General features: G+C 41.5%; 3 protein-coding genes across 3 annotated transcripts; 2 read left to right on the forward strand and 1 right to left on the reverse strand.

Annotated features, from left to right (window-relative positions):
- Positions 1-223: 223 nt before the first annotated feature.
- On the forward strand, positions 224-4,331 carry LOC131641752 (fructokinase-1-like). The gene is made up of 5 exons (XM_058912056.1): positions 224-763; positions 874-1,124; positions 1,233-1,524; positions 2,814-2,966; positions 3,473-4,331. The coding sequence occupies exons 1-5, from the start codon at positions 413-415 to the stop codon at positions 3,854-3,856; spliced, it is 1,431 nt and encodes a 476-aa protein (XP_058768039.1). The 5' UTR covers positions 224-412; the 3' UTR covers positions 3,857-4,331.
- A 13,316-nt stretch (positions 4,332-17,647) lies between these two features.
- On the forward strand, positions 17,648-18,667 carry LOC131641756 (uncharacterized). Its single transcript, XM_058912060.1, has 2 exons — positions 17,648-18,047; positions 18,150-18,667. Exons 1-2 carry the CDS (start codon positions 17,648-17,650, stop codon positions 18,665-18,667), a joined length of 918 nt encoding a protein of 305 aa, XP_058768043.1.
- Positions 18,668-20,661: 1,994 nt separating this feature from the next.
- Positions 20,662-25,749, reverse strand: LOC131641751 (flowering locus K homology domain-like). Its single transcript, XM_058912055.1, has 7 exons — positions 25,610-25,749; positions 24,665-25,266; positions 23,072-23,321; positions 22,715-22,863; positions 22,110-22,388; positions 21,815-22,009; positions 20,662-21,068 (listed from the first exon to the last, which is right to left on the reverse strand). The coding sequence occupies exons 2-7, from the start codon at positions 25,256-25,258 to the stop codon at positions 20,880-20,882; spliced, it is 1,656 nt and encodes a 551-aa protein (XP_058768038.1). The 5' UTR covers positions 25,259-25,266; positions 25,610-25,749; the 3' UTR covers positions 20,662-20,879.
- Positions 25,750-26,234: the final 485 nt, after the last annotated feature.

The following is a 26,234-nucleotide window of genomic DNA, read 5'->3' on the forward strand; positions in this document are numbered from 1 at the left end:
CTAAGTCGATCGCATATATAACATTACATGAACATCTAATATGATATTGCTCCTTCTCTAATTTTATATCTTCTATTATATCCATCAACTTATACTTATTTCAAAAATACTCAAAAATAAATTATACCAAATTTGACATACTCTTTTGTATGCTAACATATCATTCATGAAAACATAAGCTGTCAATCCAATCCAAAAATAATACTAGTTCTATATAAGCAAGAATTAGTTAAATAATTAGTTATTTAATTGAATGAGAATGAGATTTCATTCCACTACTATGATTCCAAGCACCCAATTCCTTGCTTATTCATTCTGATGTGAAATTAACTTAGTTATCTCTTTCGTGAAAACAAAATCTCATTCCTTGACTCACTGCAACCTTGCAATTTCAAACCCAAAAACTCGCTGAATGCCTCTTCTTCCACTCCCCTCCACCACCAAAACCCTAAATTCCCCATCCCCTTTCTACCATCACCATCATCTTCACCATGTCTCTTCCTTTCAATCCAAATCCAAACCCAAATTCCAATTCCATCCAATCCTCTCTCTCAATCTCCCCTGCAAAGGTCTCACTCTCGCCGTCTCGTCTTCATCGCCGCCGGAGACCAAGCTGAGAAGCGTGGGATCCAAAAACATTGATGTTGCCACTATGGGTAATCTCTGTCTTGATATTGTTCTCAATGTCCCGCAATTGCCTCCTCCGTCTCTCCACGAACGTAAAGCTTTTATGGAACGTTTGGCTTCCTCTCCACCTCCCAAGGTTTCGTACATTCTATCATTTCCATTCACATTATTTACCCTAATTTACATTTTTTGGATTTTTCTATTAATTCTAGAAAATGTATTGCTATATTACCATTTTTGGTGTAGAAAAATTGGGAAGCTGGTGGGAACTGCAATATGGCTATAGCAGCTGCGAGGCTGGGACTTGACTGTGTATCAATTGGTCATGTGGGTGATGAAATATATGGGAACTTTTTATCCGATGTGCTTCGTGATGAGGGCATTGATATGGTTGAGATAAGTACTGGTGATGATACTGTGAGTACCTCTGGTGACTCTTATGAAACACTTGTATGTTGGGTTCTTGTTGATCCTTTGCAAAAACATGATTTTTGTAGGTAAAATCATTTATTTTCATTTGTATCGTCACTATAATTGTTGTAAATTTTTTTTCTCTTCTTATTTTGTTTACGATGACCTAATTGAGTTTTTTATTTTCATACTAGTCGAGCTGATTTTTGCAAGGAACCTGCATTTAATTGGCTGAGCAAAATTTCTAGAGAAGCAAAATTAGCTATTGAAAATTCGAAGGTTTTGTTTTGTAATGGATATGGTTTTGATGACCTATCTCCTGGTTTACTGCTCTCGGTAGTGGACTGTGCTGTTGAAGTTGGCACATCAATCTTTTTTGATCCGGGGCCACGCGGGAAGAGTCTTTCCTCTGGGACACTAGAAGAACAAAGAGCTCTTAACCAGTTTTTGAGAATGAGTGATGTTCTTCTCTTAACGGCTGACGAGGTTTCATTTATAGCTCTCCTCATATTGCGTCTATTCTTAATAGGACTGTGATTGCTTATAATTGTTTGCTTTAGGCTTGTTCTCTACTATTTATGGTGTATTTTGTTTAAGTTCTCTGTTCTTTGTTTTATAAACTATGGAATTTTTCTTTCTATCTCTTGTTTGAGAAACATATTTCTGTTTGCACTTTGCTTTCAGATGCATGGCCAGTGCTCCATGTTAATCTTTCTTCATTTTCTTGTTCTACTGTTAAGGATTTCATATTTATATTTTCTGTCTAGAAGAACCCTATTAACCTTATCTTAGTGTTTCAGCCGTTCCTCTAAAGTGTGGACAGTTGGGCATGTTTTGTTTGTTAGCATGAGTTATTATCTATGTTGTATATACTTTTGTACTTGCATATTTATGGACTCTTTCACGATGTCAAATTTAGTGTATTTGGCCCATTAAATTGTATAAATTTCTATATTCTTTACTTGGGTTTTGATATTGCTACTCAAAATCATGTGAAGCTAGCAATTGGAACTATGGAATATAAGGAAAATCTTTAAACTGAGTTTTTCTTAAAACTCTTCTGCTGTGTCAGCCACGGTTTACTGAGTAATGGACTCGGGCTTTTATTCATGATGTGGCAGGTTGTCTGCTGAATTCATAAGCAGTTTCTTACAATGGTATCCTCTAGAAGCTGACCACAACCTTTACTGCATGCCCGCATGAATCCTCAAATCCTCTGTTGCTACTCCCTGTTCTCCCTACTGTACCCCTTTATTAGTGGGTTGTCTATTATAGCAAGCAGCTTTTGGACCAACCAATTGACCACCACGGGCCTCAAAGGATGGCCCTTTCAACAAATGAGATATTCTTGGATAGTAGAGAAACAGGTTTTTATATTGGTTTAAGTTGAAAATAATAAAAATGCTTCCCTACATTTGTTTCTCGCCATCAAAGCTCTTCAATCCTCATTGATGTATTGTTCTCTATAGTTTTTCTAGCATTTGTTTCTGCTCCACATTATTTTTAATATAATGCTGAATCTAGTCCTTTCCGCACATTTTTAATATAATGCTGAATCTAGTTCTTTGCTCAAAAGTCCATTGGTCATCTAGCTTCTTGCTTAAGCTAAATATTATTGGAGTTTTGACTCTGGGTGAAATTTGGAGCTAACAATCTTAATAGTTATATGATGCAATTAAAAATGCTTCCGTTTTTTACATCTATAATGTGTTGGTAGCTTTACAACATAATTTTCAATTTAATATCTTCTTTGATGTTTTTGATTTGCATGACAGGCTGAGTCGTTAACTGGCATAGGAGATCCCATATTAGCTGGGCAAGAGCTGCTTAAAAGAGGGATCCGCACAAAGTGGGTGATCGTAAAAATGGGTCTTAAGGGTTCAATTTTAATAACTACATCCAGTATAGTGTGTGCACCAGCATACAAGGTATCTTCTCATTCTGAGTTCTCTCTTAGTTGCTGCCATTAAATTTTTACAATTATGGAGAATAATGATTTTCTCAATTTATACACTGCCTCTCTGCATAACTTTGCTTTGGCATACTTTGTATTATGAATTTCATAGGTGAAAATTTTAGTTTGGGGCAATTTAATGAAAAGTACTCGATTAAAGCTATAACCACATATTACAAAGAATTATATTTTAAAACATAGTCTTTGTGAAAATTGAACGCTGTTTCTCCTACTAAAATATCTTTTTATTTGTATGAGTTAAACTTGCATTTCTAACATCCTAATATCAAAGGAATTATCAAGTGAGAGTCTGATATGCTCCAAATATAACTTGTCACTTTTTCTGTGTCCAAAGTATTTTTATTTATGTATGTATCTCTTGCAATAATATCTCTTAAAATTATGTGATATTTTTTTTACAATCATTATTTTTTTGTGATAACTCGAGTGCAAACTAATTGAATTTATAAATTATATCAGGTGAACATTGTTGACTCTGTTGGGTGTGGAGACAGTTTTGTAGCTGCTATTGCATATGGTTTCATACATAATTTGCCGATGGTTAATACATTAGCAATTGCAAATGCAGTAGGTGCTGCAACAGCCATGGGCTGTGGTGCTGGTAGGAATGTAGCATCACTGGAAAAAGTAGTTAATATATTAAGATCACCTAACCTCAATGAAGATGATGAGTTTTGGACTGAAATTCTCGAAAAGAAAGTGTTAGATCAGGAAGTAACATGTCTGTCAAGTATTATCAAAGGAAACAGAAATCATCTCAACTTTGTTTCATTTGACCAGGTTGCCTCTGAGCTCTTGCCGAAGCTTGAGATTCCACAAACAGTGGAGAATGTTCCAACTTGATATTTTGTGGAGAGTAGATTGTAGCCACTGTTTATCCACTCATGTGAACTAACCCTTCTCTGGATTCTCTTAACTTCTTGGCTCCTTCATCCTCTAAAAGTTCAAAAGCAAGCGTTAAAAGCGACAGTTTTTTCTCTCCGACAATATTACATTGCAATAGGTAATTAAAAAGGCACTGTTTTTGAGCAAGTATACGAGAGATTGCTGCTCATCAAGACTTTAGCTGGTTTTTTTTTTTTGGTTTCAGTCTCAACGATATTCCTTTGATGTAAAGGTATTTTTCCTTTGAGAAAGGGTGAAATAGCTTTTATCCTCGGACGAATTCCATTTTTTTGGGCTTCATTTTTGCATGCATGTTTCTGAAGCTGTGATATGTAATAGTACATATTTTGATAGTTAATTGATGGCAGTGGGAAAAATGGTTTGTATGAATTTTCAATATTTTGAATACGGATTATAGTACTAATTTATGGTACTTTATGATTGGAATTAGTTACAACACATCTGACAAATGTTTTTCTCTTATGACCTGTCAAAAGAGTGATGTTTTGTTTTAGTGGTGTTTGAAATGCTAATTTTGGTATTTATTATATTTGGGCTTATGCCATTCTGTTTACAACAGACAACAGAACCAATATAAACTCTTGTACTAACAGAAGGACTAATACGAAGTACAGAAATAATGCCCTGTTATTATTTTCTTATAGATGCTTTGTTTTCTTAGTTGTTCCAAGCAATTAAAGAATTAGAATCACTGTTATTCTTCTCCTATCACTCTTAATCTTTGTTATCCCCTTTAAGGATTGAGATTTCTCAATTTTTTTGGCATCATTTTTTTCTTGGATTGCATGGTTAGACCTTTTGTTAATTTTGTTGTGTGTAAGTAATCACCAACTTTATGAGTTGTTGCACTTGCATCTTCACTATTAGAGCTGGCAAAACGGGCTACCCGGCCCGCAACGGGCTCGGGCTTTATGTGGGCCAGGCTAAAAAGCCTGGTTTATAAACGGGCCACAATTTGATTGACCAAGCCTGATCCTTTACGGGCCTCTACTTTTTCGGGCCGGCCCGGTTTATATTTACTATTTATTTTTTAAATTTAAAAAAGTGATTTTTTATATTATAAAACTTATAAAAAAAAGTTAGGATATCACACACCATATTTTTTTCACCTAACAGTGATATATGTGCAAAAATAAAGCTTAAAAATGCCTAAAAAAATCTTTAACAGCAAAAACTAAAATGCTGCTGTTAGTGTATCTTGGACTATATCATACAGGCTCATTTTTTATTGTGATTATGTCACAGTAACTTTCTTACTCAATGTATTCTAAGTGTGTATTTTGAATCTAGTATCTAACTTATGATAGATAATTACACACTGAAGTTAGTATCTAATCGTATCTGATCAAACGGATCGTCAAGGCCTGCTCGGAACTGGATCTTTGAGAAGTGAAGGGGGGTGTACCTGCAAGGTTCTCTGATGCTAAAGTGAGAAAACGAGCAAGAGAGTGCAAGTACGAGCTAAAGGTTAGAAGAGAATGAATACATGGCCCTCTAGTGAAAGAGGGTATTTATAGCCCCCAGCGCTGGGCCATGATCTCGCTACTGGGCTAGATTTCCAGGCCCAACTAGGAGACTGCCAGGTTTCATAGGCGGAAATATCGGAGAAGCGTGAGTGCTCTCCGTCCTGGTCAACTACTCCGAAGTTTAAGGGAGACGCGGTCTTTTAGGGACCACGTGGACTCGTATTATTTGGGGAGTTGGATGTGAAGGAACCCTACGAGGAGAAGGGTCCTCGGCAGAGAAGGTGCTCGCGGAGAGCGCGCTTTGACATGCTCGGGTTCAGGTGAGGAGGCAGGTCCTCGTCAGGTGGGGTGCTTGCGGGGAGCACTCATGCTGAGCACCAAGTAGCTTACTCTAGTGTCGTTGGGTCCTCGAGTAGCCGGGCACTGTTTGCTCCTTATGGGCTCAGGGATGGTTTGGACCTCTAAGGTTAAGTGGCCGAAAGTAGATTGGACTGAATCTTGGCCCAATCCAGAACAGGAGCCCCCCAAGTCAGAGTTTTTGAGCAAGAAGCTTCGACTTTGCTAATGCTCGGCCCATGTTCAGTTGGTCCACGTTTATCGGTTGTGCTCGGATGGAGCCGTTCATGGGGGAAGATGAGAAGCCGCGCGTGTTCAACACTTGCTGATGTGGCACAGAGTAATGATTGCCTAGGGGTAGATGGCGGCGCCTAGGGAGGACGTGTCAGACGACGCGACGTTTCGTATTCCGAGCATTTTCCCTATAAAAGGGCTTAAACCCTCTCATTTGGGGTTTTTCGCTCTCCGTTTGCGTGCTCGGCTCCAGATTGATATTTTCCAGAATTTCATTGTTCAACAACGTCCATTGAAGAATCACGCCTCAGTTTGCTAGAATCATGTCAGCATCAGGTACGATTGTGATTTTACCTCGTGATTTCAAGCGCTTTTTTGTTGATTTTAGGGGGTTTGCAGAATGCCTCCCCGCTGCTTTTACCATCTAGGTCGGTGATTTCTTAGTGAGATTCAAGGACTTCATCATCTCCCCGGGTTATTCAAGCGATGCCCGGGAATGAGTCATTAGTTAGTTGATTTCTTCGTTACAGCCCGGTACCTTCACGATTTGGCCCGGCAAAATCATGGGTTTGGTCGGTGCCTTCGTGTTTTTCTTCGGAACTACCGGTTCCAGTTCGGCTTATTCATAATTATGCCCGGCGCATTTAAGAATTTCATCGATCATGTTACGTAGGGCTCGGGTGTGCATTGTGTTTAATTTTTTGCCAAGTTTAATTTGGGCGAGTCCTCGGCTGGTGGACAAGAATGTCCTTGAAGAGGGGTTTAGCCGGGGGCTTTACTGCTCTCCGTTCTACCCTTTCACTTGTGTTGCGGTGGAAGGGTGGACTGATGATCCATCGAATTAATTTTTTCCTTCTGCATGCAGGCGAATCTAGTCCGGGATCTAGTTCAGCATCTGGTTCGGAGTCCAGCTCGTGGTCTATTTCGCGGGACACGGCCGCAAGCAGCTCGGAGGTCGAGGTGATCGAGGTTGAGAGCTCGCATATTTCTGTGATAGAAGAGGACGAATAGCAGGGGGTCCTTCTGACACCGAGGAGGGTGTTCCCCCTACTCCGCTATTCGAGTATGACTGTGAAGTTGACTTTGATTGGGTGACCGACGAGCCTATGACCGTGGTTTCCCGATACACTGAGTCTCTAAGTGGGGGTTTTAGATAGGTTGAAGAACGGGGGCCCAGCGACGAGTTAAATTTCCAAGTTGGTTGTCCGTCTGTAGACGAGCGGATTTGTTCTCGTTTTGCCGGGGACAGTTTTGCTATGTATGAATATGTGTTCAAGGAGCTCGGGTTTCGCCTACCTTTCTCTAGTTTCCAAATTTCTCTGTTGGCCAGCCTTGCTTTCGCTCCGTCCCAACTGCATCCGAACGCCTTTGCTTTTATGCGGGCTTTCGAGATCGTCTGTGATTACTTGGGCATTGGTGCTACAACCGCTTTGTTCGGCCGTTGTTTCCGCGTCCAACGGCAATCGGCTGACGGACGCTTCAGTTGGGTCTCTTTCAAGAATGCCGACCGAAAGCTCTTCAAAATGTATGTTGATTCGGTCAAGGACTTCAAGGACCGTTACTATATCGTTCGTCTGCATAGTCAGACAGCGTACACCTCTTTTTCCAAATTGGTGACGGTGCGCGGTGAGGATGGCACCCCGGAGCGGGACGAGGCCAAGGAAGTGAAGACGAAGCTCTGCAGTATGTTTCCCTTCTTTTGGTGGAAGGGTCATTTCAATGCCCCTCCCAAGCACTATGCCTTGGAAGACGAAGAGATGGACGAGCAGGATGCAGCGTCGTACGCGGTTCTATGCAAGTATGTGGAGAGCTTTACTATGGCTCAGTGGGTGACGAGGAGTGGCAAGCCATATTGGACGAGGAGGGTGTGGCGAAGGTCGTGACGCGGGCCATAAACGCGAAAGCCATTCTGTCGTGCAAGACGCCCGAGGAAATTAAGGCGTTGCTAGGTGGTATTTAGGTTGTTTCACTTTTGTCTTTTAATTGATGTTTCTTGCTAACCTGTCCGTTTTGTTTTTCAGGTGTCATGCCGACGAAGGATGACAAGCTCATGAAGATAACCCAAGATGCCCGGAGGCTCCGAGCAAAGAACAAAAATCGGACATGGGCTTCGGGAGATAACTCAGGATCGGCTGGTTCTCCCCATGTGAATTTGGAGGGTGAGAGGAATCCGAAGAAGCAACGCCAAGCAGAGACGGCTCGGGAAGAACCATCAAGTTTGGGGCCTGACCGTGCGTTCGTGCTTCCTCCTTGCTTCAAAGACGGACAGTACTTTGAGCGGCATCCTCTGTCGGTCTCCTCGGATGAGGCCCGACGAATAGAAGGGATGGATACTCTTGCCCGCCTCAAACAACTTACTAGTGATAGTGCCGTTGTTATGAGGGTCGTGGAGATGGCCCAGGTGCTTGCCAGAGGGAGCACCGTTTCTGTTGATACGCTGAAGAAGGCGGAGTCCGACAAAAAGGCTGCCGAGGACAAGGTGGCCAAGATGGAAGCCGCTCGGGAAAGGACGAAGAAGAAGGTTGAGGAGGCTTTGAAGAAAAGGGACGAAGAGCTGGAGGCGGCGAAGAAAAAGTCTGCCGATCTCGAGTTGTCTTAGGCGCCGACGGCGGAGGAGTCTGGAGATGTGGCTGGACTGAAATCTAGGGCCGAGTTTGTCGAGAAGATTGATAGCCTCAAGCTCGATCTTGCTGAGATAGCTGAAGTCGGGTTCAACCGGGCAGTTGAGCAATTGAGGCTTCTGAACCCGGAGTTGAAGGTAGACAACATCGGGCTCTCGTCAAAGATCGTGGGTGGACAGCTGGTGCCCGACTCTCCGACCGAGGATGAATGATTTTGTTGGTTTTACTCTTCTGGGTCTGCACGCCCGTGTTTGCTCGGCCTGTGTGCCATATTATTTTTTCTTTCTGGATATTGGGCTTTGCCCGGCTTATTTCGTGGCCTGCGCGCCCGTCAAGTTTTGTAATCTCTGAATATTACCGGCCAATTTGGTCGGGCTTTTTAACTTTTAAATGTATTCTTGTTTTGCAATCTTTCCTTGTGTTCGAATTTCTTCTGTGTGTTTAGAAAGCCTAACGTTTCAGAAATACTTGTGATTGTGGTGTGCTCGACAATCTGTGCGACTGTTGTTACACTTAGAAATATTTGTTATTGATAACTGATGGTCGTCAGTACGTGTGAATGTTATCGTACTTAGGAGTATTTGTTATTGGAATGTGCTCGAACTAGGGTGATCTTCCGGGCGTGTGGGGTACACGCCGGGCACGCAGAGCAGGTGTGCGCTATTAACGAGTACGAGACCGCGGTTGGGGCCAAGTGCTCGTGGCGTGAACAATCCCATCGCGAGCTGGGGTTCTGCCGTGCAGGTACTACTGCGGTGGATCTAGGTGTAGGGTTCCCCGTCTGGTTGGTTCAATGCCTTGGTAAGGAATTCCGACTGTCGTTGTCATGGAGCGTTGGCGCCTGTACCATGACGCGCGTCCGTGTCCGATCACTTCTTGTTTTTGAGGTTAGTGTTCGGGGGATGTTAGCTGATTTTTAGATGTAATATCGTCTGAGTTTTTCAGCATTCCAGGGTCGAGCAAGTTTTTCCCCGAGGAGGTTCTCGAGGTAGTAGGCGCCATTCTCGATTTCATCGTAAATTCGATATGGGCCTTCCCAGTTTGGGGGAAATTTGCCTTCGCGCGAGTCTTTCATGTTCCTGTGCAGTACTAGAGCTCCGACTTCAAACTCGCGTTTGATGACTTTGGCGTTATGGCGCAGTGCTATCTGTTGCTTTAACTTTGCTTCACGGAGGGAGGACCCTGTTCGGATCTCCTAGACCATATCGAGTTCCTCCCTCATAGCTTCGTCGTTGAGTTCCTCCTCGAGAGGTAACTCGGTACGACGAGATGGTTCTTGGATTTCCACGGGGATAACGGCCTCGGTGCCGTAAGTTAATCTAAATGGAGTTTCTCCAGTGCTCGAGTGCGCTGTTGTCCTGTATGCCCAGAGTACGTTGTGCAGCTCCTCGACCCAAGCCCTTGTAGCTTCGCCGAGCCTTCGTTTTAATCCTCGGAGGATGACTCGATTCGCGGCTTCGGCTTGTCCGTTGGTCTGGGGGTGCTCTACCGAAGGGAAGTGTTGCTTAGTGCCAAGCGTTGACACAAACTCTTGGAACTTTCTATCGATGAATTGGGTATCGTTGTCGGTTATTATTGCCTGAGGTACCCCGAAGCGAGCGAGCACGTTTCGTTTGTAGAAGCGGAGCACGTTTTGAGCAGTAATTTTGGCGAGCGCTTAGGCTTCTATCCATTTAGTGAAGTTGTATACGGCGACTACCAGATATTTTTTTTGGTACGACCCTACCGGGAATGGTCTGAGGAGATCCATTCCCCAAGTGGAGAATGGCCAGGGTGATGATAGGGATTTAAGCTTGTGAGGGGGAGCTAGGTGCATGTCGGCATGACGCTGACATTTATCGCATTTCTGAATATGTTCTTTAGCGTCTTGTTGCATGGTCGGCCAATAGTATCCGGATCTGAGAGCTTTTCTTTCCAATGAGCGACCACCGAGGTGTTGGCCGTTGATCCCCTCGTGAAGTTCCTGCAGTATTTCGAGCGCTTGGGAGGCGTCGACGCATTTGAGCAGGGGAATGGAAAATCCCCATCAGTATAGTTTGTCCTCGACGATGACGTATGAACAGGCCCGTCTTTTGATCGTGGAGGCCTCCTTTGCGTCCGTTGGTAGTTCGTCCTTGGTGAGGAAATTGTATACCGGGGTCATCCAGCATTGATTGTCGCCAATGGCGAGCACTTGCATTAGGGAGGTACTCTTGTCCACACTTGGTTTCGAGAGGATTTCCTGGATTTCTGACTTGTTCCCTCCTTTCTTCCTCGTGCTCGCGAGTTTGGAAAGGACGTCAGCTCGGGAATTATGCTCCGGGGGTATGTGCTTGACTTCTGCTCTTATGAAGTTTTTCATCTTTTCTTTGACCAGCGCGAGGTACTCGACGAGGGTATCGTTTTTGTTCTAGTAGCCGCCGTTAACTTGAGATTCGACGAGTTAGGAATCAGTATGAATCTTTACCTCCCGAGCGCCTACGTCCTCGGCAAGTCGCAGACCGGTGAGGAAAGCCTCGTATTCGGCCTGGTTGTTTGAAGTGGTAAATGATAATACTAAGGACACTTTAATGACGAGTCCCTCATCATTTTCTAAGATGACGCCGGCCCCGGTTCCCGAGCTGCTGGAAGCGCCATCTACGTAGATGGTCCATTTATTCTCGGCTGAGGGAGGAGAGGAGGTGATCGATGTCATTTCGGCCACAAAATCGGTCAGAGCTTGAGCTTTTAAGGCTTTCTTGCTTTCGTACTGGATGTCGAACTCGGATAGTTCTAGCAACCATTTTAGCATTTTCCCGGCCATGTCTGGTCAGCCGAGGAGTTGTTTGATTGGTTGGTCGATTCAGACGACGATCTTATGGGCGAGGAAATAGTATCTTAACCTTCGAGCGGTGATTATCAGTTCCAAGGCGACTTTTTCGATTTGCTGATACCGCACTTCGGGTCCTTGCAGGGCTTTGCTGGTGAAATATATGGGCTTCTGCCCGTCTTCAGCTTCTCAGATTAAGGCCGCGCTAACTGCCTCGTTCGAGACGACCAAGTAGAGATATAGCATCTCGTCGTTCCCTGGCCAGGACAGGACGGGTGGTTTTGAGAGGACTTGTTTGAGGTGAGACAGTGCTTGTTCGCACTCCTCGGACCATTCGAAGGTTGCTTCCTTGCGCAGAAGTTTAAAAAATGGGAGAGCGTGTTGGGCGGATTTCGCGACGAACCGAGACATCGCTGTGAGCATCCCGTTTAACACTTGGATTGACTTCTTATTATTAGTGGTCGGGAGTTCTGAGAACGCTCGGCATTTATCCGGGTTGGCTTCTATTCCTCTTTCGGTCAGGTAGAAACCGAAGAACTTTCTTGCCCGGACGCCGAAGGTACATTTTTCTGGGTTGAAACGCATCTTGCAGGTCCTGGCCTGTTCGAATACTTGTTCGAGATGTGTGGTGTGGTCGGTGTCTTCTCGGGATTTGACGATCATGTCGTCCATGTACACTTCGAGGGTGTCTCCGATCTCTCCTCGGAATACCTTGTTCATCATCCGCTGGTAAGTGGCTCCGGCATTTATGAGTCTGAAGGGCATTACGTTGTAGTAATAGTTCTCTGACTCGGTCATGAACGTCGTGCACTGCTTGTCGCACCTCGCCATGGGGATTTGATTGTAACATGAGTAAGCATCCATAAAAGATAATAATTTATAACCGGCCGAGTTGTCGACCAGTCTGTCAATGTTAGGCAAAGGGTAAGCATCTTTGGGACAAGCCCTATTAACATCTATATAATCAACGCACATTCTCCATTTTCCATTAGATTTTTTAACTAGTACAACGTTTGAGAGCCAAGTTGAATACTTGGCCTCGGAAATAAAATTTGCCTCTAGGAGGTCTTTTACAGCTTTCTCGACAGCCTCCGCTTTCTCGGGAGATTGCCTACGCTTACGTTGAACTACTTCCTTCGCGGTTGGATCAATGGAGAGGTGGTGGCAGGCGACCTCGGGGTCGAGTCCGGGCATTTCAGTTGCGCTTCATGCGAACAGGTCTGCGTTGGCTCGAAGGCATGCTACGAGTTTCTCCCTCGCCAGATCCGGGATGTCTTTGCCAATCTTCACCGCCTTGTTGGGGTTGTCGCCCAGCGGGACGAGCTCGAAGTCGCCGTCCGGAATTGGTCGGACCGGGTGGGCTGTCCTCGGTTGCGGTTCTTTGCCGTTCTTCAGTTCTTCTTTTGTAAAACGGGCGTCGAGGCCGATTGAGCTGACATTGGTCGGTGGCTGCAGGTCTTCCCGAGCTGGCTTGTCTTCAGCCCGTGGCTTCTTGTTGGTGCTAGAAGGAGGGGCGATCAGCTGTAGTCCCTTCATCGACGCGTTGAATATCCTTCTGGCCGCTTCGATGTCGGCGTTGATGGTGGCTACTCGTCCCCTTTTCGTGTAGAACTTCATCTTGAGGTGCACGGTTGAGGGAACGGCCGTGAGTTCGGCTAGAGTGGGTCGTCCGATGATGCAGTTGTAGAGGGTTTTGCAGTCGATGACCAGAAATCGTGTCTTGACCTGTTTCGAAGCCTCTCCTTCCCCGAAGGTGACGATGAGCTCGACGTAACCCCAAGGTTTGGTGGTGGTTCCGTTGAAGCCCTGGAGGTCGGAGCCCACGTATGGAGTAAGGTGGGAGTCGTCCAGCTTGAGGTTTTTGAAGAGATGGGAGTACATGATGTTGAATGAACTTCCCTCGTCGATCAGGATCTGACGGACGTCAAAGTTAGCCATCCTTGCTTGGACGAGCAGGGGGATCGTGGCATTTGGGGCTCCGCCGGGGAGTTCTTCGAGGTAGAAAGTTATCGGATCTGATTTTCCCTTGAACTTCTGGAGGGTTGGACCGAGGTCTGAGTTGGCACTGATGAGCTCGTCAAACTTCCTCTTTACCGAGCTGATCGTAAGAGAGTCCGGATCTCCGCCGTTAGAAATGAACATGGCGGTCGGAAATCCTTCCCATGGGCTCAGGGCGGAGGTCACCCCGACCGAGGGTATGAAGTCTTCTGGTCTGGTGACGGATAGGGAAACCTGCAGTGGTCCGTTATCTGGTGAATTGTCCCCGTCAGAAGTCCCTTGCCCATCTCGCCGGGAAGCCTCTCCTTTCTTCGTATACTTGGAGAGACGACCTTCTTTGATCAGAGTCTCGATGGCGTCTTTCAGGTGTATACACTCGTCGATTAGGTGTCCATGACTCTTGTGGTATTTGCAGTATTTGGACTTGTCGGTCCCCGGTCTGGTGGGATTTGGCTTCGGGGGCCGAACGTTAGAGTTTTTGAACTCTGTGTTTTTACACTTGGTCAGAATGCGCTTGCGTGAAGTGATCAGCGGGGTGTAGTCGTTGAACCGACCAGCTGGTCCTCTCTGTTCCTTTGTGTCACGGGGCCTGTCATCTTTTCTCTTTTCGTTGCCTCGGCGAGAAAGAGAATAGTCTTGGCTTGAGCTACGGGTAGCGTCGTTGCCTCTCGAGCCTTTCTTCACGGATGCTTCGCCTTCCTCGTAGGCGATGTAGGCTTGAGCTTTGAGTAGGAGGGCGTCCATGGTGCGTACTTTCTCAATTTTGATAGCTTTCTTGAAGTCGCTCCCGGGGAGGAGTCCTCGTTCCAGGAGATATCTCTTCATGTGATCAGTTGTCTGCACCTGAACGACCTCTTTGTTGAACCTGTCGAGGTATTCTCGGAGAGGTTCGTTGGCCCTTTGAATTACGGCCTCGAGGGTCGCTTCAGACTTCGGTTGTCGGCGAGAGGCTGTGAAGTGGTTCGAGAAAAATTTCTTGAGTTATGACCAAGAGTGGATGGAGTTGGGAGGAAGGTTCCTGTACCAGGTCATCGCTCCTTTCTTGAGTGTGGTCGGAAAGATCCGACATTTGATAGATCCTCGAACCACGTGGTAGTCCATGACGGCTTCATTGCTCCGGATGTGGTCGTCAGGATCCGTGGTCCCGTCGTAGAGGTCCAGAGTTGGGGGTTTCTCCATTCCCCGGGGTAGACGGGATCTTCGGATGTCTTCCGATAAAGGGCTACGGAAGTCCTCCTCGTCACTTGGACCGGGGGAGGTTGAGTGTCTTCCGCGGTTGCTGTGCTTTCGCCGAGGTTTGCCTTGTGTTTTTCCAGAAGCCTTGCGGTTTCCCTCTGGAGGGGAATGTTCGCGGCCCTTCACAACAGCTTTGGCGGGGCCCCAATGCCCTTTCTCGGGGAGAGGCTTCCAGTTTCTGCTCCCTCAGGTCTCTGGTTTTTTAAGTCCTTTCGTCAAGGGGAGCGGGAGTAGGATCCTCGGCAGCGATACCTCTTGGGCGGAGAGCGTGAAGATGAGGGAGAACGTCGGCAGTGCCTCCTTGGTGGGGAGCGTGAGGAAAAGGAGGAGCGTGATCGGTAGCGCCTCTGTGGGAGAGATCGTGATTATCGCTTCCTTTCCAACCTACCAATTCAATCACTCTGTTGCTGAATGAGGAGGTTGGTTTTTTTGAGGGCCGCGAGCAGGAGGATGGTCGTGGGGTCAGCATCCTCGGGGATGTCGACTTGCTCATGGTTGTCCTCATACTGGGTCTCTTGCCTCTGGGAGTTATGAGTGAAGGAGGAAGCGGGACGCCCGTCCTTGGAGTCAGCTTCGTTGTTTTGGATTTAAGTTTGCTCGTTCCTGTTATTTTGGACTTGAGCTTGTTCGTTCCTGGTGGGTTGAGAGACTTCGTGCCTTGGTCTCCCTGGCCCGTCAGCAGTGGACTGTTGTCCCTCCCTTCGGTGTCGATTTTGTCCGTCAGCCTTGGTACCATGAATGAGGGGATCGAGATGGAAGGGGTCGGGAGCTTGGTTGGTATTGTTGTTGTTGCCGGCCATGATGATCGCATGATGAATTTGCTTTGATCTTTGTTTGTTAAAGACGGAGAAGCTTGTTTCCCACAGACGGTGCCACTGATCGTACCTGATCAGACGGATCGTCGAGGCCTGCTCGGAACTGGATCTTTGAGAAGTGAAGGGGGGTGTACCTGCAAGGTACTCTGATGCTAAAGTGAGAAAACGAGCAAGGGAGTGCAAGTACGAGCTAAAGGTTAGAAGAGAATGAATACCTGACCCTCTAGTGAAAGAGGGTATTTATAGCCCCCAGCGCTGGGCCATGATCTCGCTACTGGGCTGGATTTCCAGGCCCAACTAGGAGACTGCCAGGTTTCCTAGACGGAAATATTGGAGAAGCGTGAGTGCTCTATGTCCTGGTCAACCACTCCGAAGTTTAAGGGAGACGCGGTCTTTTAGGGACCACGTGGACTCCGCATTATTCGGGGAGTTGGATGTGAAGGAACCCTACGAGGAGAAGGGTCCTCGGCAGAGAAGGTGCTCGCGGGGAGCGCGGTTTGACATGCTCGGGTTCAGGTGAGGAGGCAGGTCCTCGTCAGGTGGGGTGCTCGCTGGGAGCACTCATGCTGAGCACCAAGTATCTTACTCTAGTGTCGTTGGGTCCTCGAGTAATCGGACACTGTTTGCTCCTTATGGGCTCAGGGAAGGTTTGGACCTCTAAGATTAAGTGGGCCGAAAGTAGATTGGGCCGAATCTTGGCCCAGTCCAGAACAGTATCTAACTTATGTTAAATAATATGGTTGCAAAATTCTGCATAATTCAAAATTACAATATCACTGATTTGTATGTTCATTCAAAATCCTTGCAAAATTATATCACTAATTCAAAATTCTGCATAAGTCAAAAGTACAGTATGTTCATTCAAAATTCTTGCAATTTATATGGTTGTTTCAAATTTATGATTCATTACACCTTTGTATCAATTTCAACAAATTAAGTCGTAAATGAGTGAATATTAGAGTGGATAATGGATGTATTGGTATTTAAGCCTTTAACATATTTATTAATTTATTATATGTATTAATTTTTATAAAAAAACATGGACAACGTAACACATTAGTTTTTATAATTTTTTTAATTAATTTTATAAAACAAACGGGCTACCCGCAACCCGGTCGGGCTAGCCCGATTAGAGTTCAAGCTTCAACGGGTCGGGCTAAAAAAGCCCGGATGATAAATGAGCCTTAATTTTCTTGTCCAAGCCTTTTATTTTTTCGGGCTTTTCGGCCCGGCCCGGTAGGCCCGACCTGTTTTGCCAGCTCTATTCACTATCCCAAAAAATGTATGAAAAGGGATAAAGGAGGGAGGATTAGGAGAGGATGCAAATCCCAACTAGATTCAACCCTATTATTAACAAAGATATTTAATTTGAAATAACCTTTGAGAAGATAGAAAATAAGGTCAGTTTAATAAATTTCTCAAAAAAACTAAGAAAATAGAAAATAAGGTCAACTTTTTAAATAGTTAAAGTTAGCCATTCCTTTTATTCTTAATTATAAGATGTTTTTCACTTTTTCTTTTCTTTTTCAATATATTTTATTTTATTTTTTTACAAAAGAGGGTGTAATGGCCTAAAGAAGACAAAACTAACAAGTGATCCTAACAAGTTTAGGAAGTGAGACTCCAATAATATCAACTAAAATAAGCATCCGTTCATTTATTAGGAACACGAAAAGAATGAAGATCTCACAATTGTTGTTAGATTAAGACTATAAATGACAAATCAATCAGTGCAATGATTTTTTTCATGCTAAGTATGATTGAACTTGATATGTTAATTCTTGAGTCATTTTTCTAATTCTTGGACTAAGTATGGACTGGCCATATCTATCAAAATTTTAGAATCACTCTCAATAACTAAATTTGTAATTCTCTCTTTGCCAAGCTAGGTCGATGCCATGCAACGTTGCCCACATTTCATCAGTGAACGCATCATACAAACCAATTTTAGGTGCATCTCCAGTCACCCAATTTTATAATGAGTCTCTAAGTAAGCTTCCACATCCAACAATGAAAGTACATGTCTTATAAATACCATCACAATTAAGCTTAATTCAATTTCTAAATCGACAATACTAGTGAATATGTCTAATCTTAAATATCAACAACCCAAATTTATTGTCCATCGGATTTAGACGCTCATTGGAAGATTAGACATAAATCCGATTGAGAATGATGTTCGGGCCAATATTAGTATTACTAACAATCTGAAATGAAGAAATATATCTATAAGCATGACTAGTAGAAAATTTATCATCTCTACTCCACCTCACACCAACTTTTCTTGCAGGTACGGTGATATAAGGAGAGCTATGCTTTCCAATTATGTGACTCACAAAAGAAACAAGGCGTCACTTTGGTGGAAAGATCTTTGCTCGGTGGGTTCGGGAGGAAGTGGTCAGTTGGAGAATTGGTTTCCATCTGCTATTATATGCAAGTTGGGAAACGGAGAGCACATTGATTTTTGGTTAGATAGATGGCTAGCGGGAGGACCTCCTCTCTGTGACCGTTTTCCGTCTCTTTACCGGTTTGCGGAGGCTCTTGGATCTAAAGTGGTTGACAACGGTTTTTGGATTTCGGGTGTGTGGGAGTGGCGAGTTAATTTTGACGATTTCTTTGTAGAAGAAGGCGAAGGTGGTAGTGGGGGGGATCTCATGCGGGTTTTAGATGGAAGAAAGCCTACAAATGATTTGGATGATTCTTACATTTGATGGAAACATTATTCTGGTTATTCAGTGAAGGTGGCTTATGAATTGTTGTTGGAAGGTCGGATTCGGGGTGCTAGTCTCAGTGCCGACCTTGTGAATGCCTTGGCTCGCCTTTGGAAGACCAAAATTCCTAGTAAGTTTTTAATTTTTGGTTGGAAGCTTCTTCTTGACAAACTTCCAATAAAGGTAAATTTAGTTAAGCGAAACATTTTGTTAGCTTCTACGGAGATTCTTTGTCCTTTTTGTGGGTTGGAGGAGGAAGATTTGGATCACCTTTTTGCTTCTTGTCCGACTACTTCTCTTTGGTGGACCAAGATGTGTGATTGGATCGGATTGGGTAACACCTTTTTTCTGGGTAATTTTTTCAATCGTCTTTCTCTTTTGGATTCGTCTTGTAAAACCAAATTTAAGGTTGATACTAGTTGGTTATTTGGCTTGACTTTTGGTTGGGGAGTTTGGAATTGTAGAAATGCAATTGTGTTTGAGGGTGTTTCTTTGAGGGATATTGACACCTTAGGTATGGTTAAGTTTTTTGCTTGGGAATGATTTCTTTCATCTTATAATGGGGTAGAATCCATCTTTTGGGGTGATTGGTGTGTCAATCTGAATGTTTGTATTAGATGATGTGTGTTAGGGGGTTGGGGGAGTTTTTTTCTTTACTCTCCTTTCTTGTAATTGTTGGTTAGCACTTCTTGTGCTTTTTTATAATACCATCTTTACTTATTAAAAAAAAAACTTATCTGTTCCGTTTTCAAAAATATGAGAGGTGTAATAATAATTTGACTTACTATCTCAATAGTAAGTCAGCCTTGAAACAAATCTAGAATTCGTTTTCCTTCCCTATTAATGAAATCCTTAACAGTTAGAGAAGTATCCACAATCATATAATTTTAGTCCAAATTGAATAAGAGAGATTGTTATACTACATATGAAAATAAGGCATAAAACTAATACAAATTTACTCAACATAATTCTTTCATTCAAGTTCAAACATTGTTGTTTCCAACCACTCGGACGCCTCTGAACAATGCTCAGTAGTATGCTGAAATCTATTCATAGAGCTTCTACTATGAATAACAATGATTGCTTCCAAGATATTTTCCAAGCTAGAGGCTTTTATTAACCATGTACATTGCATGATCTCTTGCCAAAGTTGAGGATATGTGTTAGTTGCAAAATAAATTTGAGTTTTTTCAGAGTTAATCTTTTGTCTCGATGCTTAATAAAATTGATTTAGACAGTACTTAATATTATAAGTTTGCTCTATGGTGACATCTAAAAAAAAAAAAAAGTCATATGTAAAAAGGAGATGAGACACTCTCTCACTTTCCGCATACATAGGCTTTCAATATCTTGTATTAACATGATTACCAATAATAGACACTATAAACAATTCATACAAATAACAAGAGAAGGAGAAAATGAATCCCTTGAAAAATACCCTTTGATGGAGCAAAGTTATCTAGATTTTCCCATTCCATAAAAATTTAAAAAGCGACAAAGAAATACAATGATAAATTAAATTAATTAATTTTAAAAAAAAATAATTAATTTTTAAAAAAAAATTAAATCTGGAGAGATTGAGTTACAATCCAATTCGATGTCATAGGTTTTCTTCAAATAAATTTTTATAATGGTATTGTGATGAATATTCCTTCTTAAAACTAGACTAACAAGGAGAGATGATATCATTTAACAGAAATTTCACAGTTCACCTCAATTTTGGTCACAAATTTATATATCACAATAGGACGAAAGTTTGTGAGAATCTCTTATTGGTCAACTTTAGAATTAAGCACTATGAGAGTGTTGTTTGCAAAACTAATCAGGAAATGATCACTCCAAACACTAGTAACAAAGTGGTGTTAAGAAAGAGCCACAACAATCAAACAATGCAGGTAGAAAAGAGCCACAGCATTCAAACAGGTGCAGGTATAGGAATTCATATCAAACAGAGCATCTTTGATCTCTGTAATGGACGGCATGGCACACAAGCTAATCTGATGATTTTTTTCAAATAATTTGGATAAAAAGAAAAGGAAACGATAGACTCCTTGACTTTTTAGAATTTTTTAACTTACATTAATAATTATGTTAAAAAAAATACTCATTTAAAGTGCTATTAAAAATATTAATTACATTTCTCTCCCGTAATTAGTAAATAGTCAATTCTTTTACCAAGTTTATCATGACAACCATTTTTTTAATATCCATAATTTTTGTAACAAGTGCTTCATAATAAGAAACCATTTGACAACTTTCATATGATAAACTATTATTTTATGAACCAGATATCATCTATTCATGCAACTTCAGAGGCCAATCTCACGAACCAGGGAGATAGAGGGAAAAATTTTCCCTCAATAAATTTAATACTGAGGCATTATATGACAAACTGTTTGATTAACCTGTTTATGAGAATACTGTTTCATCATTATTTCATACACCTATACAGAACTCCAGCATCCAAGCATTGCATTTTATTCTTTATCATGACGAATGGTTATATTTATCATTTTTAACGACATTAAATTCAAGACTCATGATAAATTCTATTTGGAAACATTAAGAAAACTGACAAGGTAACATTTAACAAATATTTTTTTTAAGAAACTACCAAATCATCATATTCTCTAGAGACCCTATCCCAGTGTTATACTACAAAATGCAGTAGAACTCAATACAAGAACTGGATAAAATTGGAACGAATTGTTTACAAAATCGTAAGGCTCCTCAACTAAAATTGAATGTAATATTCTCAATAGCCATAGTTGGTGCCATATACAGAGCCATAATCTGCCGAAGGCGCGTGGCCTGCAGCACCTGGTGGCGGAGATGCATAAACAGGAGCATTAGTAGGATAGGAATTATAGCCTTGGTTAACTGATCCTCCCATATGATCTTGTGCCGCCGCAGCAGCAGCATTTGCAGCTTCAGCCATGAAATTCTGCATCGTGTAGATTGTGAGCAATTTGTGAAATAAACTAATTAATGCATCTTGAAATTTGAAAGGGATCTAGTAAAAAGGGACTCAAAAATCAGAAGAGGGCCATCCATACAGGGATAAAAGTAGAATCATTTATTAACCTTAAGAGTACAAAAGACTGATAACAACATTTTCACTTTACCCAATAGACATTTAAAATTAAGGCTATTATACAGAAATGATTTAAAAAGTACTTGGAAAAACTACTACCTCTGGGTTCCATCCCTAAATATAAGATCCTCTTAAAAAGTTCTTTTCATCGACACTCTTTGAATCGATGTCAGACAATTCACACAAGTGTTTCAAAAAAATATCTTTACTTCGACACAACTTATACATTTTTTAGACATATCTCATACACATTTAATTGGGTTAAAGATGTGTTGTAGCAATATTGATCAATGAAGGGATAATGACATGAAATTTGATTAAAACATTTTAAACTTTTTTAATAGTAGATAGATGAATGAATGTCAAAAACTATCATATATGTGGTGGTGTTAATGTCCTATGTTTTAGACATTAGCGGTCGGAGGAGTGTCTATGTCATGCCATGCCCCGGTGTCCGTGTCGAAATACGTGCTTAGAATAAACCAAAAATGCAAATTTAACATTAACCTTAACCGGTGTCGGTGCCTATTAATCAATAATGATAAAACAGATAACAGCCAGATCAGAAATTTCAAAGCAGCCTCAAAATCAAATACCTGAACCAGCTGCTGGGCTGCCTGTATTTGTGAAGCAGTACCACTTATCTCGACAGTCATCTCCCCTGGCACACCCCTGGTCTCTTGAATAGTAATACTTGCTCCACTAGCACGGCGAATGTAGCTAATATTTGCTCCTGATGCCCCAATAACAGCATCTGCAAAGGACAGTGGGATTTGCATGTGCTGTGTGACCTATACAATAGAAAACAAATTACAAAAGTCAAGATAAAAATAAAAATACTTCAAAACCAAAGTCACACTCTGCAATGATCAGCTGAGCAAAGGAAGATACCTTAGTTCCACCAGATTGTTGTGGCTGCCCACCGGACGAATGTATTTCCAAAGAGGCATCCCTTGCATAGGCAGATGGTGGACCTTGATGCATGTGCTTGTCAATGGGAAGCAGGTCAGCAGGTGGGTAATAATTGTCATAGTTATGTTGTGGTGGCATATATTGAGAATTGGGTGGATACGCAGGTGCACCACCGCCAGGAGCAGAAAACCTTTGAGGAGGCCCCCAAGGTTGGTGTGGTGGCACATTGTGGTTAACACGAACATCGGGCCGTTGCATCTACAGTTTGAGTTTGCGAGGAAGCAAGAATAATTAGAAATAAAAAAATATATACAAGTGTAAAAATGCTCCACATAACCTCAAAAATAAACAAATTACAATTTCCCCCAATCCCGAGTACATAAAATAAAAGAAATGATAGATAGCCTAGAATGCTTTCCTGTCCACCCTAGTCCTATCACTAACCTATCCCAATCAACTGTTCCTCAATATATCCTATGTTTTAAGACATCAATTCACCAATAGCAAGCAATCTAATCTTAAGCTGCCCATCGTGCCTTTTATCTTTTGAAAAAAAATAAGTTCAGAAATAAGAAATATCTTACCTGTGTTTCAAATACTCCGACTATGCTGCGGTCAACCAAGAACTTGCGTAAATGAAGTGCAATAAGTTCAACAGCCTTGTGAACTCCAGCAGACTCTCCTTGTATCTCAACAATACTATCATCGCGCAGAGCGAAAATTGGCAGGTGTTCTGTTGTATATATTGCATATTACGTTATTCAGGTACAATATTAATCACACACTTACGAATTCATTAATCATGTTTCTAAAGGCATAATAAGAATAGTAGTCAGAAAACTAGTGCATCTGAGATGGTGGGTGTAGTAATCCTGATAACAAGCATCAGTGAATGTATTAGAGCAATATATCCCCACGTTTAATAATACAAGTAAACACACCTGAACCAAGAATGCGTATACTGCAACCTGTAGAATCTTGAAAGGTTTTTATAGTTGCCCCCTGCTTCCCAATCAAGCTTCCTGCTTGAGTATCGGCCACTAGAAGCCTTGTAACACCTGGGCGTCCTGCACCTGATGCGCTATCAGCAGGATCACGGTCCACATTGCAAACTTGTTTATGAACCCTTAACAACCCCTCCACAGCAGGTGGTATGGGGCAATCTGGCTCTTCTTTTGCAGACACCATTACCTTTCAGAAGCACGTGTGAAATAGAATTCAGAAACACCATGTAGGAAATAGTAGTCTTTCATAAAACAGCAAAAAAGACAAACTTCAGAAAATCTAACTTTGTATGTTTAACTCAATGATTGATTCATTTCAATTGTTCCAAAGACACACACTAGACTAAGTACACTATTGCATCACTAGAATAAATCTATACAACTTCGTTATACCTCTTCACTTAATTTTCATTTCCTTGGACCAGTGCATCTCTTGTACATTTTCTTTAATTGTTTTTATGGGTTAATCTAATTTTTCCTTTAACTGTATTTCCATTTCTTTGGAATAATGCATCTCTAATTACACAATTTAGCAATTATTTTCACTATGTCAATTATTTATGAATACAATTTTTAATTAATAATAATTTTTTAAGTAACTCAACAATGATAGATCTCCGTGAAGTAATTGAATTGATCAGGACTTATTTTAGATTAATAAATTTTAATGACATAGCCTCCTGATTTAATGAGTTTTAGTGTACTTAATAATATGTAGATCAAATTTTAGAAGCTTTTTCTTTGTGACTATAAGTGTGTTTTGTAGGAAAGAGTTTGAGTGTGGCAAGACACCAACCGACCAAATTCTGAAGTTACCAGGTACAGTGAAAGCTTCTTGCCACCATAGGCTGCACAAACTATTTCTGATTCTTAAGTCAGAAACAACATTTCAGCAGTTGTACATGCTCATTGCTGTTTCCCTGCAACTTGAACTTTGGCTCTTCAGTTTGAAGCCACTTTGTTCATTCATATTTGCTGACAACCTGCACACATCCATTTTGTTATCTCGATAAAAGACATCTCTTTTTATACATATTAACCTTTTTAATTACTTATTACTTCTTGTGTTTAGCTATATAATGTAATTTTGATAGTTTCGCTTCCTTGATAACTGATTAGTGTTTCCATTTTATATAATATGCAATTCCTTACTCCTTAGCAATACTCCTAGTGTTTATCTGGGTTACCGTGTTTTATCATAAATTAACTATTAAGTTTGAATTTCAAATTGATAAAATAAGAGGTTTGCTTCATCCAGTAAATAGTTACCACAAGATAGAGCAATAGGGTTTAATAATAAGCATGAAGTGATTGTTCCTTTTATTATATTTTCATTAACCTAGTTCTTGCTGATGGAAATCGTAGTTTATCAGTTAATGGCTAGGGCAACAGGAACATAACCGTGTTCAACAAAATAACTGATAAGTCAAACGAAATAGGAGAACAAGTATGTATAATACACTTTAATATCCAAGATTACCCCTAGTTACATTACATGAATAAGAAAAACAAACTGAAAAGTATACTCACTGCTCTTTCTGCGGTTCCTGGAGGTCCATCAAGAATTTTAACTCGAGCCCTAGTCTCTTCAGTAATTTTCTTAATAAACTCTCCTTTGCGACCAATAATACTTCCAACCTTCTGTGAAGCAACCAACATCCTGAAAACATTCTCTCCAGGCCATCCAGGCCACTTCTTTATTTCAACCCCTTTCGAATCTTCCAGGAGCACCTGCTTTTCCGGTGACCCAAAATTCTCATTCACATCACCATCTTCAATTTCCTCCTTAATAGTATGCTCCTGTAGTACATCATCGGCAATATCATCAGCAATTTCAGCAAAATTTTCCACATCCACGTCGGTACCATCAAACTGATTTTCAGGAAAACCAATTTCCTCCTCCTCACCCAAACTTCCCACCTGTTCACCATCAATATCATCACCATCCTCACCACCATCCTCACCACCATCATCATCACCATCACCATCATCGTGCTGCAGTTGATGAAACCCAGAGTCATCAATCACATCTCCTTCCTCGTGTTCTTCCAAATGGTTTTGAGGAAATTCCATATCCTCAGGCACATATCCAACATCTTCACCTCCAAAATGTTCCCCAGACATATCTATTACTACAAAACCCATCAAAACAACAAAAACAACAACTCATCAATATCATTCTCAACAGAAACTAAAATCAAAACATAAAAAAATTTAAAAAATACGAAAATTAAACGATTAATACTATAATCATGAAGACTAGTGATCTAGTAAACACTATCAACAATCAGTGTCTACGTATCAGTATCGGTGTCGTGTTTCTCGTGTCAGTGCTTCATAGCTTAAACACGGTAACTACCAATGCCTTCAAATAAAACTGAACTAAACAATAACTACTGCATAAAATAGATAAATAAGTTTGTGGTGAGTGGAGAAGAAACGAGTGACAGTGAAAGTTAGGGTTAGAGAAGTTACTGTGATTCTTGAAGATTCAGAGAAAACGCGGGCGATTGGATTTGGAGAAGGGTTTTGTGCGCGGTGCGATGGAGAATTTAGGTTTTTGCGTAAAGATCAGAAAGAGAGACAAAAGGATACCACAAACTATATATATAGTTCTATTTTCTCTAATCTATTTTTTTTAGTCGTATATTATTGACTTTGCAGTTTTTATTTATTTGAAGAAAACAATTTTTGAATTTTAAAATGGTAATAAGTGTCCCTCCAAAAAATTAATAAGTGAGAATACTACTTTTTGTTAAAGGGTATGTTTATTTATTGAAAGAAATAAAGGGAATATTCAATTTAATCTTTAAAAAGAATTGTTATACCCAAAACTCAAAGGAAAAAATATGGAAAAGAAAACATCTTTGTCATTCGAATACAATGTATCAAAACTCAACATCAAATGCATTTTACTATTATTGATCTGGTATAACTTTTCACTTTTAGATTTTGGAAATTTCTTTCTTAATCCTCCACCATTTTAAAAATATATGAATTCATCATAGTGAAATTTACAGAGTTTCAAGCAAATGTATCTTATGATTGAAATGGTTTGTTAGTCAATTAAATTTTCATTCATCTTCAAATAGGTTGATAG

The sequence above is a fragment of the Vicia villosa genome, unplaced genomic scaffold, assembly GCF_029867415.1.
Source record: "Vicia villosa cultivar HV-30 ecotype Madison, WI unplaced genomic scaffold, Vvil1.0 ctg.004014F_1_1, whole genome shotgun sequence".
NCBI lineage: Eukaryota > Viridiplantae > Streptophyta > Magnoliopsida > Fabales > Fabaceae > Vicia > Vicia villosa.

Coding starts and splice junctions, on each gene's coding strand:
- LOC131641752 (XM_058912056.1), top strand. CDS start 413: ATGCCTCTTCTTCCACTCCCCTCCACCACCAAAACCCTAAATTCCCCA. Junction 1,125..1,232: donor CAAAAACATGATTTTTGTAG/GTAAAATCATTT, acceptor TTTTCATACTAG/TCGAGCTGATTTTTGCAAGG. Junction 1,525..2,813: donor TTCTCTTAACGGCTGACGAG/GTTTCATTTATA, acceptor TTTGCATGACAG/GCTGAGTCGTTAACTGGCAT.
- LOC131641751 (XM_058912055.1), bottom strand. CDS start 25,258: ATGTCTGGGGAACATTTTGGAGGTGAAGATGTTGGATATGTGCCTGAG. Junction 23,322..24,664: donor CAGGAACCGCAGAAAGAGCA/GTGAGTATACTT, acceptor TGCTTCTGAAAG/GTAATGGTGTCTGCAAAAGA. Junction 21,069..21,814: donor CAGCCCAGCAGCTGGTTCAG/GTATTTGATTTT, acceptor TACACGATGCAG/AATTTCATGGCTGAAGCTGC.
- LOC131641756 (XM_058912060.1), top strand. CDS start 17,648: ATGACTAGTAGAAAATTTATCATCTCTACTCCACCTCACACCAACTTT. Junction 18,048..18,149: donor CTTTGTAGAAGAAGGCGAAG/GTGGTAGTGGGG, acceptor CTGGTTATTCAG/TGAAGGTGGCTTATGAATTG.